Here is a 19,568-nt window from a genome sequence, read left to right on the forward strand (position 1 = left end):
TAGCGCCACTTGGGAAGCCCCTTGACCCTCTTGCCTCCCTCCTATTAGGACCCATGTGATTACATTTGGCCCATCTGGATAATATGGAATAATCACCTCACCTCAAGATCCTTAAAATTAATCACAGCTGGAAAGTCCCTTTAGCCTTGTAAAGTGACATATTTCAGGTTCTGGAGATTAGGATATCGACATTTGGGGGGAACCATTATTCAACATACTACAATAATTTTCTGATGAAACTCAGGACCCTCAGTTCTAGCCAAGATATGGTCTATATATATTGATATCAATGAATGAGTGAATGCACCAGCAAAAATCTTTTAATGATTTAACAAATATTATTGGTTCCATTAACTGTGAGGTCATTTTTTTTAGTTGGAGGATAATTACAATAGTGTGATGATTTCTTCCATACATAAACATGAATCAGCCATAGGTATACATATGTACCCTCCCTCTTAAAACTCCCTCCCACCCCCCACCCCCCCATCCTACCCCTCTAGGTTGTCACAGAGCACCTGGTTGGGTTCCCTGCATCATACAGCAAATTCCCACTGACTGTCTGTTTTACATATGGTAATGTATGTGTTTCAGCACTACTCTCTTAAGTCATCCCACCCTCTCCCTCCCCCACTATGACCCTAAGTCTGTTCTTGATGTCTGCGTCTCTTTTGCTGCCCTTCAAATAGGATCATCAGTACCATCTTTCTAGATTCCATATATACTGTATATATGTGTTAATACACAATATTTGTCTTTCACTTACTTTCACTTACTTCACTCTGTATAATAGGCTCTAGATTCATCCACCTCATTAGAACTGATTCAAATGCATTCCTTTCTGTAGCTAATGTGTATATGTACCACAATTTCTTTATCCATTCATCTGTCAGTGGACATCTAGGTTGCTTCCATGTCCTAGTTATTGTAAATAATGCTGCAATGAATATTGGGTTACAAGTGTGTTTTTCAATTATGGTTTCCTAGGGGTATATGCCCAGTAGTGGGATTACCAGGTCATATGATGGCTTAATTCTTAGTTTTCTAAAAGGAATCTCCATAGTATTCTTTATAGTAGCTTAATCAATTTGCATTCCCTGGGTCATGTTTTAAATTACCTGCAGAGGAGGTCCAGGATCCATTGGTTATTCTCTAAAGTTTACTCTGCATTGATCCCAGAGCAAATTTTGTCATATTAAAATGGCAGCCAGTTCATTGACTATCATGGAATTAAGAGAAGACAGCTCTTTTTTTTTTTCCCCGTCATTCTACTCAAAAGTATTTAGACACCAGAAAAGTAAACAGAGCAAAAATACAGACATAGCCCCACCTGAACAGCTGCTCCTGGTTACGTAGATCATTTGAGGGAGGTAATCTGAAAAAGCTGTCTGATACAGACCCTCCAGGTGAGTACCTCTCCTCCCTGCCCCAGGCAGCTTGACTTCCACATGAAGGTCCTACATGTAGCCATGTGGACTGTGAGCTTGACCCCAGTGGGAGACCTGCCCTCCTTGTAGCCTTAGTGTCTGACCCTACTGTGGCCTTCGGGATTGTCTCCTGTGCAGGCTGTGAGCTTGACCTCTGTGGTGGAGGGCCTGCCATCCCTTTAGCCTGACTGTCTGACCCTACTGTGGCCTTCGGAATTGTCTCCTGTGTGGGCTGTGAGCTTAACTTCTGTGGTGGGGGGCCTGCCATCCCTTTAGCCTGACTGTCTGACCCTACTGTGACCTTCGGGATTGTCTCCTGTGCAGGCTGTGAGCTTGACCTCTGTGGTGGGGGGCCTGCCATCCCTTTAGCCTGACTGTCTGACCCTACTGTGGCCTTCGGGATTACCTTCTGTGTGGGCTGTGAACTTGACTTCTGTGGTGGTGGGCCTGCCATCCCTTTAGCCTGACTGTCTGATCCTGGTGTGGCCCTTGGGATTGCCTCCTGTGTGGGCTGTGAGCTTGACTTCTGTGGTGGTGGGCCTGCCATCCCTTTAGCCTGACTGTCTGATCCTGGTGTGGCCCTTGGGATTGCCTCCTGTGTGGGCTGTGAGCTTGACCTCTGTGGTGGGGGGCCTGCCATCCCTTTAGCCTGACTGTCTGATCCTGATGTGGCCTTCGGGATTGCCTTCTGTGTGGGCTGTGAGCTTGAACTCTGTGGTGGGGGGCCTGCCATCCCTTTAGCCTGACTGTCTGACCCTGATGTGGCCTTCGGGATTGCCTCCTGTGTGGGCTGTGAGCTTGACCTCTGTGATGGGGGGCCTGCCATCCCTTTAGCCTGACTCTCTGACCCTGGTGTGGCCCTTGGGATTGTCGCTCTGGTGGGCTGTGGTTCTGTCACCTTTGTGGCCTGAAGCTGTGCCCCTTTTGTGGCTTGTGCCTCGTGTGTTGACTGCTGGCCTGACCTCCTTATAGCCTGAGAGTACGTCATCCGGGGGGCCTGTGGTCCTCTCCCCCGTGTAGACTGTGAATATGCACGCCCTGTAGGTAGTGGGCCTACTGCTTGAATGGGCCGTGGATCTGTCCACCCTGGGGGAAGTGATCCTGCTACTCGGATGGGCTGTGGGCCAGTTGCCCGTGCAGCCTGTCGATCTGCCCCTGGTGTGAACAGCTGGCCCATCTCCCGTTTAGGCTGAGGGCCTTTTCCAGGCACTTGGATCCCAGCAGTGACATGGCTGGGCCCTGAGCCTATATGGGTGCCAGAATCCCCACTCCCCACTGCTAAGTGCTTCCTAGATCGGTTTTGGCCACGCTCGTCACCATTGTGAGGAGAGGAACTCCCAGTCTCCATGTAGGAGACAGAGGATCTTTCTGGTCCTGTCATGCCGTTTTCTGAGTTCAGTACACAGTAGCCCAGAACGCATGCTTCACAATTGGCCGTGTCGTGGGACCCATTCAAAGGTACTTCCGGGATCACGGGTAACTCCGAAACCTTCCTGAAACCATTTCTGTAGAATTTCTCCAGAACACGCTGCACCAGGTTTTGTAGAATCCTATTTCTGCTTTCCAGGGAGAAATCAGGCTTCTCAAACTGAGACCGGGAGCACTTCTTGCACCTCTGTCCAAAGATCCGCATGAGCACCTTGCCTGGGGATTTCTGGTTCTCCAGGTACATGTGACATAGGATCTTCACTTGGGCAGAAGCCCAGCTTCGACGGCATGAGGAACACGAGAACCTGCAGGCAGACAGAAGATCATTGTACCCTCAGCTGTTGCCGCCTGGGGGAAATGGGCCTGGTCTGGTCTTTGAGAACCCTTCCAACTTGAAAAAAGTGCATGTGATATTGACAATTTGACAGGAATGAGAGGGATTGTGTTTCTAATAAAGCTTCTTCCTGTGGCCCACTGAACTCCCACCCAGATGTGGTCCCAAGTCTGCCTCTTTGCCAGTAAAACATCTCTGAATGTCTCAGAGGGAAAAACATTTCTGCCATTTGCCAGTGAAATTTGGTCTTCACAAGGTCACAGAGAACTCTTACAGAGTGCCTATTCTGAAGCAATGTTTTACAGTATTATCCCATTTCATCTTTAAAGCATCCCTCTTGGGTAGGCATTATTGATCCCAATATCCAGATAAGGAAACTGAATCATAAAATGATACACAACTTGCCTGAGGAACTCGCAAAGTTAGATGGTAGAGCCATGTTTCCAATCGCAAGCCGTGATCCGTCTACTATACCACATCGCCTCTACTGAGCAATGGGGTTTGTTTCGTACCTCACTTAGGACCTGGAACCACAATACTTGAGTTGGAGACTCAAGTCAGTAATTTACATTGTTGTTGTTATTTAGTTGCTAAGTCATGTCTTACTTTTGCAATCCCATGGACTGTAACCCATCAGGCTCTTCTGTCCATGGGGTTTCCCAGGCAAGAATACTGGAGTGGGTTGCCATTTCCTTCTCCAGGGCATCTTCACAACCCAAGGGTCAAATCTGCACCTCTTGCTTGGCAGGAGCTTCTTTACCACTGAGCCATCCGGGAAGCCCATAGCTTATATTAGGGGAACTTTTTGAAAAAACACTTCTCTAAGCCTCATTTTTTACATTCATAAAAGGAAAAATATTCAAGAGTTAGATTGTCAGCATTAAATGAGAATATGTGAAAGCATCTTGTAAACTACAAAGTATTTTTCAAAAACTGGTTAATATTCTTCTAAAACTATGTTGGTAGGTGGCTTTTTCCATCTTGGAATGATTATCAGGTCAATTTATCTGAACAAGAGAAGCACCTGTTCATTTGGGAGAGTGCCAAACGGATTAAAGACATCATGAGTCCCTCAAAGAGCTCTGACTGGTGCAAAGAGAGAGACTCTTACATAGTACACTGGGTTCCAAGCAGAGCCGAATAACTGCCACATTTCAGCCAATGGCCTGAAATCTGGGTTCTGTACAGCCCCAGAAGGCTTTATATAACAATAGGTTCTGCAGATAAAGATAATTATATATAAGTATATATGTGTTCTGTAATATGTAATATATGAACAAGTTATTTATAAACATGTTGCCAACATATATAGAGACTCAAGTCAATAGTTTATGTATATATATAAACTATATAAACTATTATATATATATATATATATAGAGAGAGAGAGAGAGAGAGAGAGAAAGAGAGAGAGAGAACTATTCGTTGTCTTATGAGAATGGAGAAGAAGGAACACTTACTCTGCCTAGGAATTCCAGGGCACTTGAGTTATTCCTTGAGGAATAAATAGGGAGGCAGAAAGGAAAGGACCTGCTGAATAGGCAGAACATCATGGACAAGGGTATAGAAGTCTTGAAATGTATGTCATGGCTAATAACCCATAAGGAAGGGAAGCGAGGACATCTGAGGTGAGATAGAGCAGGCCAGGAAGAAATATAACAGTTGAAGTGAAGGTCCCTGCATGCCATATAAAAAAGTAGACTTGACTGTCCAAGTCAGCATTTCTCACCCTCCTGCATGGGCAAGGAAGCTGCCTCCTGCAACTTGAAGTCTCTCACTGGAAGTTAAAGAGGAAGACAGTCAACAAAGGAGGGGCAGTGTTTAGGGACATAAAGAGCCAGGTTTTAATTTCTTGCAGCACCAACCCCTCTTCAGTTCGTCAGTAAAGTAATATTCAAAGCCATTGTCTGGCCTTAGTCAGTTCTTGGGGCTATAAAGGAAAGCCCCAGTCCTAGGCTGGTACTGACCAGGACTAGGCTTGCAGGGCTGCTGCAGCCTGTGGAAGTCAGTCTGGACTGAGGTGGGAAGTAAGATAGCAGAAGTCTCTATATAGTGGCAGTCTGGAATAAATGGTGATGAGAGGATAGGGGAGAAGATTTATTTCATCCCCTGGGGATTTCCAAAAATATTTAGGGAAGAAACCTAGGAAAAGAAGAAATTTCCTACCATTAAGCCAAAATAGAGACTTAGAACCATGTCATTTCCACACTAAAGAACACTATAACTGCAAAAGGATGAACAGCCTGGTGACACATATTCTTTTTAACAAGCCCTCAAAAGAATTCATCAGTGCCAGGCTGAGCCTCTTGGCCCAGAAAGACCCACAGCTAGACAGACTCACATACCTGCCAAATCCTTTCTGCTGGTATTGCTTCCACCCCTGGGCCACACAGTCTGGCCGAAGGCTTCCATCCATCTTCAGAGTCCATCTGGCCCAGGGTTTCTCCTGACAGATCAGTTCTTGAAATGTCTGCTCCCATTCCCTGATATCCAAAGCTATTCTCTTGCTCTGAGGCTTGGCATCCATGTTGATAGTAACTTTCAGTTTCCAGCAAGAAGGAAATACTGTTTCAGTTTCTCTGAACACACGTCAGCTGTTTTTTTTTTTTTTTTTTTTTTTTTTTTTTTAACTTTCATTTCAGGCTGTCTGAGTACACAGAGCAAGTTTTTGTTCTGAGGACAGGGGGCAGCAGGGATGAGCTAGTTTGTGAACAGGTCTTGCTAAGGGACATCCGAGTGCAAAACTCTGGTCTGGATTCTGGAGGTACCTATTAGTTAGTTTTTATTTTATTTTTTTCTTATTTTTACACTAGGCAAAGCACGATGCTCTGGCTTCTCTGGTAGCTCAGCTGGTAAATAATTCACCTCCAGTGCAGGTGCAGTGCAGTGCCGGAGACCCTAGCTCAATTCCCGGGTCAGGAAGATCCCATGGCAATCCACTTCAGTATTCTTGCCTGGAGAATCCCCATGAACAAAGGAAGCTGGTGCACTACAGTCCATGGCGTCACAAAGAGTCAGACACACCTGAGTGACCAGGGACACACACACACACACACACACACAGCGCTATGCTCAGCTCTGGGACATGCAACATCAACTAAAGCAGTTCCTACCCCCATGGGGCGCTCACACCCTCGTGCAGACACTGGACAGCAGGGGTCGGTGTAGGGGAGCACGTGTCTAAGGCGTCTCTCATGTACCTGACAAGTCCTCACCATAGTCCCTTCAGGGGGGATGGATTATTCCTGGTGTCTTTCAGGTGAATGGCACAGAGAGCCGGGTTTGGGGGCTTACCTTGTTCAAAGTCACCCAGCTAGTAAGCAGTATAAGTGAGACTTGAACTCATTCTTGTGTGACTCTTAACCTGCAATGTCTCTAGCCACCTCCTTCCCCAAGGAGAGCTCAGGATGGTGTTTTGGATTCCAGGTTGGCATCCTGGAGCCAGTGGGAAGAACCATCTTGAGACCCTGACCACCTTGAGACCCTGATTTGGTCTAGTGAGATTTCCTGGGTCATGAGGCAGGACAGTAAGACAAATGAAAGGATTTCTTAACTCCTCCCTTCATTGTATAAATTATTGTGCAAAGGAATATACAAGCAGGAGTGGGAGCCATCTTTCAATGCCATGATAGAGTTCCCATTCCTGGGGTGAAGTATTGGAAATAGATGACCTGTAAATTCAAAGTCACTTCTGGGTTTCCCTGGTGGCTCTGTGGTAAAGAATCTGCCTGCTAATGCAGGAGACATGGGTTTGATCCCTGGGTTGAGAAGATCCCCTGGAGAAGGAAATGGCAACCCACTTCAGTATTCTTGCTCGGGAAATCCCTTGGACAGAGGAGCCTGGCAGTCTACAGTCTATGCAGCTGCAAAGAGTCAGACACAAGTTAGCAACTAAACAACAGCAACAAAGTCACTTCTAACTAAAAACATTCTGAGATCCCAGAAAGTAAGCTCTGTCCCTCTGATGTTGCAATTCAAATGACAGAGATAAGACAAGCAGGATGCTTGTGTCCTTGGAAATCCCACTACAATCCTTGGAAGTCCCAGACAGGATCACCCTAAATCTTCTCAGGCTTTCTAGATTTTAACGTGCTCTGTTTGGGAGGCAGAAACCTCTTCCCCTATCCTATCCTCCCAGGATACTCTGTTTTATACAAACTCTCCCCCTTTCATAACTTTATACATTGAGGGTGCTTATGTCTGCAGAAAAAATATAGGATATTCTTGTCTGCACAGATAGTTGTAGGAACTTCAGGTTAAACCCGGGGAGTATCAGAATTGGAAATCTCTTAGGAATCAACTTGTCCTCTTTTCCTTCTGATTATTATACCTAAAAAAACAGAGATCAGAGACATAGGACTTCCCTAGTGGTCAGTGCTTAGGAATCCATGTGCCAATTCAAGGGACTTGGGTTCAATCACTGGTCCAAGAAGATTCCACATGCTACAGGACAACTAAGCCCACACTCTGGAGCGCGTGAGTCACAGGCTGAGCCCACGGGCTGCAGCTACTGAGACCACGCACCCTAGAGCTGGTGCTCTGCAACATGAGAAGCCTGTGCAACATGACTATAGAGAAGCTTCTGCTCACCACAACTAGAGAAAGCCTGCATACAGCAAAAAAAAAAAAAAAAAAAAAGACCCAGCACAGCCAAAAATAAATGAATAAGTAGATAAATAAAAACCAAAAACAGAAACACAAAGGAAAGTATCCTCCTGCCCAAGGTTATGCAGAAAATTATTGCCAATAGAGGGCCACAACACAGACATCCCATTTTCTAGCTCTGAACTCTGCTCACTTGCCCAACCATGCCTAGGCCCTTTCCCCATCCTTTTTCTACTTTCTGAGCCCGAGCCCACTCTTTTTGTCCTGTATCCTCAGAGCTTTCCTGTTTCCTGACTCCTCAAATGGTACTTTCCCCCCAGATGTTGCCTTGACTGGTCCACTGCACTCCCTGCCATTTCCCTTAGCCTGTGCTTGATGTGTTTCCTTTGATATACGCAACTGCTCCAGGCCAGCCTGGTCCAAGAACAGGAGCATGTGGAGGCCATGGGATATGAACTGAGACTTGAGAACTGGAGGAAGCCCATTATCTTCCTCACTACCATGAAGGGAAAAAAAAGAAAAAAGAGAAAGAAATCACAGCTTTTTAAAAACCCCATGGATCCACTGTAAACCACTTGTTTCTTTGTGCCAAGACATCATGAGTTCAGAATAATCAAATCATGGAACTTAAAGTCAGTTTAAAACACAAGATTCAGAAAACTAAGATCATGGCATCTGGTCCCATCACTTCATGGCAAATAGATGGAGAAACAATCAAAACAGTGACAGATTTTATTTGGGGAGGGGGTGGGCTACAAAGTCACTACAGATGGTGACTGCAGCCACAAAATTAAGACACTTCCTCCTTGGAAGAAAAGTTATGACCAACCTAGACAGCATATTCAGAAGCAGAGTCATTACTTTGCCAACAAAGGTCCATCTAGTCAAAGCTATGGTTTTTCCAGTAGTCATGTATGGATGTGAGAGTTGGACCATAAAGAAAGCTGAGCACTAAAGAATTGATGCTTTTGAACTGTGGTGTTGGAAAAGACTTTTGAGCATCCCTTGGATGACAAGGAGATCCAACCAGTCCATCCTAAAGGAGATCAGTCCTGAATACTCTTTGGAAGGACTGATGCTGAAGCTGAAACTCTGATACTTTGTCCACCTGATGTGAAGAACTGACTCATTTGAAAAGACCCTGATGCTGGGAAAGATTGAGGGTGGGAGGAGAAGGAGATGACAGAGGATGAGATGGTTGGATGGCATCACTGATGCCACTGAACATGAGTTTGAGTAAACTCCAGGAATTTGTGATGGACAGGGAGGCCTGGCATGCTGCAGTCCATGGAGTCGCAAAGAGTCAGACATGACTGAGTGACTGAACTGAACTGAACTGATGGTTGGAGGAAACTTCAGGTATCATCTTGTGACTTTCCCACCCATGTCATTGACAGACAAGATATTGAAACAACTTACCCATCTCACACAGGGTGATAGTGGTGAGTTGAATGTTTTCCTCAACTGTTGGTACATTATCATAGATTGGCTAAAAAGTTTCTGAGAGACAATCAGCAAAGAGGAAGGATCCCCAAAGAATACAAAGCACAGGTCAGTTCTGAAAAAGGAAAATTTAGATACTCAGCAGTTTGGAGCTGAAATGAATTTTCAGGGTCATCTAATCCTTGGATGGCACATGATGTCAATGCCCTATTCTTATTCAAGACAGACATTGCTAATCAATGATTGCACCCTTCTCTTTTGTCTGGGCATAACTTCAAAAACTTTTTTATCAGTGATTTAGGCAGTCATTGCCAACTGAACATTTTTTTGCCATTTCTGCAATAGTCCAGCTTCCTCATTTTACAAGTTGCAGAAGCCGAGGCCAAGATAGATTTGATTAAACTAGGACTAAAGTACAGTTTTCATAATCTTAGGCATGTACCCATTTTCAGAATATCACATGACCTATCACAAAGTCTAGTACAAAGTTTGATACAAAGAGATGTGGGGTTTTTTGGGACATTTTAGGTGGAGCAAGAAAGAACATTATTGATAGGGATTGAGGGAGTGGGGCTGAAAGAGGAGAGGGAGGCCCTATCTATGGCAGAAATCCATTTGATATTGTTGTTCAGTCATCCAGTTGTGTCTAACTCTTTTTTTTTTTAATTATTTTCTTTCCATTTATTTTTATTAGTAGGAGGTTAATTACTTTACCAGAACAGAAAGAGACACATGCACCCCAATGTTCATCCCAGCACTGTTTATAATAGCCAGGACATGGAAGCAACCTAGATGTCCATCAGCAGATGAATGGATAAGGAAGCTGTGGTACATATACACCATGGAATATTACTCAGCCATTAAAAAGAATTCATTTAAATCAGTTCTAATGAGATGGATGAAACTGGAGCCCATTATACAGAGTGAAGTAAGCCAGAAAAATAAAGACCAATACAGTATACTAACACATATATACGGAATTCAGAAAGATGGTAATGATAACCCTATATGCAAAACAGAAAAAGAGACACAGATGTACAGAACAGACTTTTGTGTCTAACTCTTTATGATCCCATGGACTGCAGTATGCCAGGCCTCCCTGTCCCTTACCATCTCCCAAAGCTGGCCCAAGTTTATGTCTACTACATCAATAATGCCATCCAGCCATCTCATCCTCTGATGTCCTCTTCTCCTTTCTGCCCTCAATTTTTCCCAGCATCGCTGACTTTTTCAATGAGTCAGCTGTTTGCATCAGGTGACCAAATTAATGGAGCTTCAGCTTCAGCATCAGTCCTTCCAATGAATATTCGGGGTTGACTTCCTTTAATCAACTGGCTTGATTCCTTTAATCAACTGGTTTTATCTCCTTGCTGTCCAAGGGACTCTCAGGAGTCTTCTCCAGCACCATAGTTTGAAGGCATCAATTCTTTGGTGTTCTGCCTTCTTTATGGTCCAGGTTTCCCAGTCTTATATGACCACTGGGAAAACCATAGCCTTGACTACATGTACCTTTGTCGGCAGAGTAATATCTCTGCTTTTCAACACACTTGTAGGTTTGTCATTACTTTCCTGCCAAGAAGCAATCATCTTCTGATTTCATGGCTGCAGTCACCATCTATAGTGATTTTAGAGCCCTAGAAGGGGAAAATTGTCACTGCTTCCATATTTTCCCCTTCTATTTGCCATGAATTAATGGGACCAGGTGCCTTGATCTTATTTTTTTTTAGTATTTAGTTTTAAGTAGGCTTTTTCACTCTCTTCCTTCACCCTCATCAAGAGGTTCTTTAGTTCCTCTTAGCTTTCTGCCATTAGAGTCGTATCATCCACATATCTGAGCTTGTTGATGTTTCTACCACCTATCTTGATTCCAGTTTGTAACCCATCCAGCCCAGCATTTCTCGTGATGTGCTCAGCGTGTTAGTGAAATAAACAGGCTGACAACAGACTACCCTGTCATACTCCTTTCTCAACCCTGAACCAATCAATTGTTCCATACAGGGTTCTAACTGTTGCTTCTTGACCTGCATACAGATTTCTCAGGAGGCAGGTAAGATGTTCTGGTATTCCCATCTCTTTAAGAGCTTTTCACAGTTTCTTATGATCCACACAGCCAAAGGCTTTAGCGTAGTCGATGAAAGAGAGGTAGATACTTTATCTCAATAGTTACTCTAGCTTGGGAATAGATGGAGATGGAAGGATTGGCTTGGTTAAAGGAGAGAAGCAAGAAACAAGAAAGGTAGTCCTTAATGTAGAGATAATTTTATATTTTAAACATCTTTTTCCAGAGAAAATTCTAATTCAAAAATATATACACACCCCAATGTTTATAGAAGCACTTTCTTACATGGAAGGAACTTAAATACCCATTGAAAGATGAATGGATAAAGGAGATGTGATATATATACTCAATGGAATATTAGCCATAAAAAGAATGAAATAATGCCATTTGTAGCAACATCGATGAACCTAGAGATTATGAGATTAAGTGAAGTAAGTCTGAAAGAAAAAGACAAATATTGTATGATTTCACTTATTTGTGGAATCTAAAAAAAAGATACAAGTGAGCTTATTTATAAATCAGAAACAGACTCTCAGGCATAGATAACAAACTTACAGTTATCAAAGGGAAAGGGGAGAGAAGGGATAATTTAGAAGTTTGGGATTAACATATACACACTACTATAAAATAGACAAGGACCTACTGTATCACATAGGGAACTATATTCAATATTTTGTAATAACTTTAAAAAGTCTCTTTGACTAGTTAAACACTCTAGGTATAGGGAACATACAGAAAGACGTTTAAGGTGATCAACCTGGGGAATAGTGAGGCTGAATGATTCCTAACCTAAGTCCATTTCTCCCGCTTCAGTGTTTCAGAGCACAGAAAGAGAATTCTGGACAAGGAGTCCCTGATATGCTGGTGATGCCAGACAAATATCTTCATCTCTTGGACCCTAGGATGACTTGTTCATAAAGTGGCAGAGTCAGGGCTCAAATTTCTCTGATGCTGTACAAAGTCTCATGAAAGAAGGGGCTTGTCTGAAGAAAAAGTGAGTTGCTCGTGGTAGAAGGACAGGCGGAGGTATAGGGAGCCATCTGGGGGAATCTGAGTGGGGATCTTCCTGCCGCTCCTCTGAGGGTGACTCTCTCTGAGCTGGGGCTCCTGGGAATGTCCTAGGAAAGACTGCCACGCTGGTTAGGATGTCATTTCAGTTATGTCTGACTCTTTGTGACCCCATTACCTTGAATGTAACGGGATGGGATGGTTTTACTCTTCATCATGGACCCTTCACTGCACATATGGCAAACACAACAGGGAACCAGCGAAGTTAAGATAAAGCAGAGTTAGACAGTTGTCTTGAAGAGATCAAATCATACATTTATCAAATATCTATCACCTGCTGGCTCTTAACCTCAGGCAGGGCATAGCCCAGCAGGAAAAACAGGTATGTAAAAGAGCATCTAGCTTTCCTTTGCCCTGTCTCACTTTTCTCAGTTTATCCTTTTAGTTAAGAGCATAGATCTGAAGCCAGTCCTCCCAGTGTGAGTGCTAGTTTCGCCATTTACACCTTGGTGGTCTGGGCATGCATGCTAAGTAGCTTCAGCTATGTCAGACTCTTTGTGACCCTATGGACTGGAGCCCACCAGGCTCCTCTGTCCATGAGATTCTCCAGGCAAGAGTACCGGAGTGCATTGCCATGCCCTTTTCCAGGGGATATTCCCCATTCGGGGATTGAAGCCATGTCTCCTGCATCTCCTGCATTGGCAGGTGTGTTCTTTACCATGGGCGCCGTCTGGGAAGCCCAGTCCCTTTAACTTCTCTGTGACTCAGTTTCTCCATCAAAGAAGTAGGGACAGTAACACTACCTACCTAACAGGGCTGTTGTGAAGATTGAATGAGGTTTAAAAAATAGTGTTGACAACCATTAGAAGACTGACACATATACACCACAACGTATAAAATAGGTAACTAATGAGAAGCTACTGAGCAGCACAGGGAACTCTGCTCAGTGCTGTATGGTGACCTAAATAAGAAGAAAATCCAACAAGAGGGGATATATGTATATGTGTAGCTGGTTCACTTTGCTACACAGCAGAAATTAATACAACATTGTAAAGCAACTATACTCCAATACATTTTTTAAAATAGTTATTGGCACTTAGTAGACAAATAGAAGTCTTTTCTAGTTTTCTGTTGTTGCTATGTTGCATGTTTCTTTGTAAGTCACCATAAAGTCTTTGGTCTATCTATCTATCTATCTGTAGTGGTACAGGGTGAAAAAATCTACAAAAAGGGTGTATATAAGGACTCCGAGAGCACAGTAGTCACTTAGGAACCCAGTCTGGGCAGAGATGCATAGTCATATCACATCTTCTTACCTACTCTCAAACCCGCTCTGTACCATGGACCTCCCTGGGTAAGGCCAGGGCTACCTCAGGATTCATATCCAGCCCATCTCTGGATCGTCAACTCTTTTGTAAAAGGTGAAATAAGAGTTGTGAAAGGAGCAGGAAGCTCAGAACCTGCTGCTGCTCAGGCCCAGGGCTAAGCCTCCTGAGAACACCATTCCAGACAGAAAAAAATCACACTCAGAAGATAATAGAGAAAAGTTTTTAGATAGTACCAGAAGCGATGCATAAAATCAAAAGAACTGAAACAAAAACAAATTTTCAGAGGCAGTTTGTTTCACGTTCTGTGAAAACTTGTTTGGTGTCAGGCCTTGCACAGTCCATCTAGGAAGCTGGAGCTTGCCTTAATAAAAAAGCATTTGGGTATTTTAGGGTAGAAAGACCTATGAGCTTGAAGAGAGCTGACCCCGGACAGGAGGGTGACCAACTCCAGGCTCTTAACCTACAAACAGAGCCCTGGTCTCCCCTTCTTGACAACCACCGTCTTTTCTTAAGCACAGGTGGTTTTAGAACCAGAGTCAGAACTATTTGGGCCCCGTTCCAAAGCTGTGGTGAAGCTGTGATAGAGCAAGGTCTCCAGGTTCCACTTCGGGGCCACCACAGGCCAAGCCAGGAAGCCAGCAGGTGGAAGCTGCACCCACTCGTGGGCTTGTCTTTCATACCTGACTCACTTTACACAGTTCCTCACTCCTGCCCCAGGCATCACCCCTCACATTAACTACCAAGTTCTCACCTCAGGCTGTGCTTCCAGAAGAACCCCAATGGAGACAAAGAGCAACTTAATTTTACTTCACTTCCTGCCCATGTGTGAGAAGGCAGTTTCTAGTCTGACATGGAAGGAACTTAGAAGTCACCACTCCCATCCCTACAACAAGAAAAACGCTGAACAAACAACATCAACAACTCTTCGCAGATTCATGAGAGCAAACTGCTTCCCTGAAAACTGGAGGGACAGGCTGGGGGATACAGAGGATCACAGCTTTTTGCTGTCAGATGCTCAGAAGCAGAAGCCACAAGAAATAGTACCAGCAGGAACTGGAGCCTTAGTGGCCAAGAATGGGAATTAAAAAAATCCAGGAGGCCCAGGCTTAAGGTGTGGAGCTGTTCCCAGCCTTTTGTGAGTTTTCCCTCCAGGAAAAACTCACTAGGAAGATGGAAAAGTCTTCCTGTGCTTCTGCCAGGAAAGGAGAAAAGAAAGCATTTTTCAAAACACCTAGAACTCTCTGTTCTTTAAGCCTGTCTTTAAGGAAAACTGTTTCACTGGGGCATGACACATTTGGATTTTACAAAAGCCTAGCTGACCTGGGGGACAAGAACTATCCAAATGCCAGTCCTTCCATCCTTCACTGTGGGGGGTGAGATGATTCCTCTCCTTTTCTGCTCGGTAATGAGTACAAAGCCCACCAAACCTCCAGTGCTGAGGATGCTGAGCCCGGCATACACTTAGGGTGAGGCTACCTCTGTGCTGCCTTCCAGGAGAGGAGCCAGGTCCCACACAGGTCAAACTAACTCTCTACTCATCTCATAATACCTGGGGGAGGAATGAAGAATCCAGCTATCAAGATTTCTAAACATACAACTAGAAACATTAAACCACCAAGCCACAGAAGAGATTTTAAAGGGCCTCTCAGGCCCATTCTCTACTTCCTTGCTTCGCAATGGTTAACATTTGAATTACGAGTAAAAATTCAGATACTATTTCTAGACCGACTCAGGGAGAAAGGCATTGTACTTAAAATTAGAAAACAAGGGTATAGATTCCACCTCTAATACTTATTGAGTTACTTAAGATCGTTGAACTTAAGATGTCTTAAGATGAAGATGTCTTCATCTACCAAATGGAAATAATATTTCATTAGGTTTAATGGTATATGTACTAATATGTTTTAGATGTGAACCATAACTACAAAATATCAGATAGTATTTTAAAAAAGAAAAAAGAAACTACATAGAGGCTTGAAATAGTAGCTCTTAGATGGAATAGAACGTTTGAACTGGATATATAAAGGGTAAAAAAGAGATAAGGACCTTTATAGGTAAAGGAGAGAGATATATAAGACCAAGAACCTAGAAAATATCTGTATGTTGTGGAGAAGAAAAGCAGAAGATAAAATGAACAACTAAATTTTAGAGCACTTTATCTTAGACATGTTTATCACCATATTGTTGCTGTTCTTGCAATAGCCCAATGGCTTATGACTCTTAATAATGAATGTTTTAGAAGTGATGTGTGTATTGGAGCTTTGTAAAATCTGGAAGTCCAGGCCGACCTCTGGAAATTCTGATTCTGCATGTCTGGGAATGTAGAGGTCATATATTTTTAAAAATTTCCAAGAATGATACCAAAATACACTCCTGCATAAAAATCACTATAAATTAAAAGTCTGAGACTCAGGAAGCTTGAGCAAATTCTAAGATCTAACATGCTGCTGTTATTTAGTCACTAACTCGTATATGACTCCTTTGTGACCCCCATGAACTATAGCCCATCAGGCTCCTCTGTCCATGGAGTTTCCCAGGCGAGAATACTCTAGTGTGTTGCCATTTTCTCCTCCAGGCGATCTCCCCCACCCAGGGATCGAACCCGCATCTCCCATATTGCAGGTGGATTCTTTACTGATGAGCCAAGATCTAACACACAAATGGCAGAAACAGGAAGTGAATCGAGGTATTTAAATCCCACTTGTGTGCTTTTTTTTCCACTGTGCTGTTCTGGAAAGCAAGGTCAGCCTTCATTAGTTATTATGGCTGAGCTGACCCGAGACCAGATAGCTGCTTGCTCTCTGATGGATGGAGGCCAAGAGACGGCCACAGTCCTAATGTACGAATTTAATTAACGGCAGCACACACTGGAATCCAGAGAGAGTAGCTACAAAAATGAAGGCAGGCCATCCAGGACCACAGCAACAAGAAGCAGGAGGCGCCACACAGTCGGCTACTGTTCACGTTAATAAGCCGAGCTGGCTTTTCACCTCTGCGGCTTCGGTCTGGCCATGAAAGTATAGCTCGGGCCTCAGTGAGAGCCCCAGGGCCTCTCCTGACGTCAGTGAGAATTTTCAACATGTGCAAAGAGCAGCCAGGACCCCAGGCCAGGAGCAGGAAACAAGCAGATTCAAAGCCATAGACCCACCCAAGGGTGGTTTGGTGAGTTCATGAAAGGACTCCTGATCGTGACCTCAATGTAGGTAGTATGCAAAGATTCAGCATTGCCACCCTACAGCATAGTTCATGCGATTCATGCTGGAGTAATTTTACAACATAACCTAGAGTCTTCCGCTGAAGTTATTGATTTCACTGGAGTTCATCATGACAGGTTGCTTTGTGTATCTGTCCTTGGGGTACTCTTCATTCTCAGCTACAAGATTGAAGATCAGGTTTTCCATTGTTGTTGCGGAAAAAGAGGTCAAAGCTATAGCTCTCCTTGACAACTCTTCAGAGATATTTTTTTTACATTTCATTTTTTAAAATCCAGATACATTATAACCCTGATTCAATGAGGAGGAGTCTGTCTGGACCTATGATCACTTTTAATTACAAGTTATCAGTTGCAGGTGTCAGGTCTGAAGAGAGAGATCAGTGAGGGCAGCTACTTCAGAACAAAAACCCGCCCTGTACATGACCCGCTCCAAAGATGGAGAGTCTGGGAGATTATAGGTGATGAATGCTGCTTGAGGCATCAGCGCTATTGTACTATTTTCTCTCCCTGTCCTTCCGTTATAGTCCCACGATTTATAATACTCTGTCATGTCCAATTTCGGTCACGGCCTGATGATTGTCATAAGGCTGTAAACACTCTGAGGTTTTACTTTCTTATATGTTTTCTCACACTCTGTATTTGTTATAATCCATGTCACCCAATAATGAATTGATTTTTTTAATCTATTTTTTTGTTTTTGTTAAGCTCCTGAGGTTTGGGAAATGACTATTCAGATTATTGATATGTGGAACTGAGCTGAGAAAGTATTCTGGCTTAGATATTTAGAGAAGAAAATGAGATATTATTTCAGGGAATTTGATAAACATCAGTTCAGTTCAGTTGAAATATTGATATTTCTCCCGGCAATCTTGATTCCAGCTTGTGCTTCATCCAGCCCAGCGTTTCTCATGATGCACTCTGTATATGAGCTAAATAAGCAGGATGACAATATACAGCCTTGGCGTACTCCTTTATTTGGAACCAGTCTGTTGTTCCATGTCCAGTTTTAGCTGTTGCTTCCTGACCTGGATCAAATTAGGAGTTAGAGGATCTGGATTTGAATCCAGGCTGTGCCACTAGCTGATTGCCATGATCTAGACATATTGCCTCAACTCCCTGCTTCAGCTTCCCCTTCTGCATAATAGAACATTGGACTAGATGGTCTCCAAGATCAGTTCCAGATCTGGCATTCTACAGATAGATCAATTCTCTGTATCTACATTAGGAGATGTAAAAGAGTACTCTGGCGTCCTGAGTTAGTGCTGTTGTCCCAGGTGTGCAGTAGAGTACTGCCTTGAGTGCCATCCTTCAAAGTGCCATTTCCTGGTAGGCTTTTCCTTTGGAGAAAACTGGGGTATTCCCAATAAGCTAAGGAGGAGACCTGGAATATACACGCTGGAAGAGAAAAAAGCTACTACACAAGTTTAAGGCAGTGTCTGAGAAGAGGTAAGAATGGCAAAGTAAATGGGACTATTTACCTTGAGGAAGGGAAAATGCACTAGACAGATGGTACCTGGAATGACCAAAAATTATACAGGGGCAAGAGAAAGCAACCTTCAAGTCACTGAGCACATCATGGACCATATTCATTTATAGCCTTCTGAAATATTTCCATTCTTCTCTGCACAGTTTCCTTAAGTTCAAGTGACAGAGAGATTTGATGTGTTACAAGTTCTATTGAATCTGAATTTATGGATAAAATCCAACTGAGAACCAAAAACAGAACAAGACATTACTTAGAATCTTAACATATCCTGAGAGGAATGATATACTTTTACTCTGCCAAGACGAATCAGCTTCAATGAGGAAATTCCATCTTAAATTCCTGACCCCATTCATTTTCAATCACCTTCACCTCTATTTATTTAATTCACCCAATCCCATGGCCATGTTACCTGACCTTGTCATGTTCTAGATTATCAATCTGTTTCCTTCTCTTCCACTCTACTATAGCTATTGCAAACTGTGTCCACTCTCCACAAAAGTCTAACCCTGCTGTTTCACTGGCTTACCCTCAGGAGATTGCCTTACCTCATCCATGGGGAAAGTTGAAATCTTCAAATGAAAATATCCTCAACTTTCTGCCACCAAGAGTATAAACTCTATTTTATCTGCATCCATCTTTTGTCCTTCTCTACTGCTTTGATAGCAAGATGTCCTTCAACCTAAACTAAGCAATGACATTTTAATTTCCTATTCTATATATTAACCTTCTTGTCTACCAACCCCTTCATTCAACATTCAAAGTGTTGAAGTCTTTTTTTTTTTTCCTCATAAAGCCCCCAATCTGAACTTCACAGTCTCTTCCAGCTACCAGTGAGCTCTCTCCCATCACCATACCTGAGTCACTTATACTCACTGCCTCCAATTCCTTAACCTCCCACTTACTCTTCAACCCACCACACCAGACTTCCCTGTTCTCCACACACCACTGAAACCAGTCCAACTCCTGTCTCCCTCAAACTACTATTGCTAAATTCATTGGGTAATTCTTGGTCTTTATATTATCTGGCCTCTGTGCAACATTTTATACTCCTGGCCTCCTTGAAACAATCTTCCTTTGACTTCTATGATACCATAGCTTCCTGCTTTGTGGTGTTTGGTTTTTCTCCTCAACTTTCTGGCTACTCTCTGAGTTCCTTTGCAATTTTTTTTTCCTGTGCCTGTTAGTGCCACTCAGAGTTCTGCCTTCTTATCTCATCTCATTTGGTCATCCTGGGAA

General features: G+C 43.4%; 1 protein-coding gene across 1 annotated transcript; it reads right to left on the bottom strand.

The window, feature by feature from the left end:
- Nucleotides 1-606: 606 nt before the first annotated feature.
- Nucleotides 607-5,761, bottom strand: RTP4 (receptor transporter protein 4). The gene is made up of 2 exons (XM_065942375.1): nt 5,535-5,761; nt 607-3,160 (listed from the first exon to the last, which is right to left on the bottom strand). The coding sequence occupies exons 1-2, from the start codon at nt 5,714-5,716 to the stop codon at nt 1,273-1,275; spliced, it is 2,070 nt and encodes a 689-aa protein (XP_065798447.1). The 5' UTR covers nt 5,717-5,761; the 3' UTR covers nt 607-1,272.
- Nucleotides 5,762-19,568: the final 13,807 nt, after the last annotated feature.

The sequence above is a fragment of the Muntiacus reevesi genome, chromosome 8, assembly GCF_963930625.1.
Source record: "Muntiacus reevesi chromosome 8, mMunRee1.1, whole genome shotgun sequence".
Lineage (NCBI taxonomy): Eukaryota > Metazoa > Chordata > Mammalia > Artiodactyla > Cervidae > Muntiacus > Muntiacus reevesi.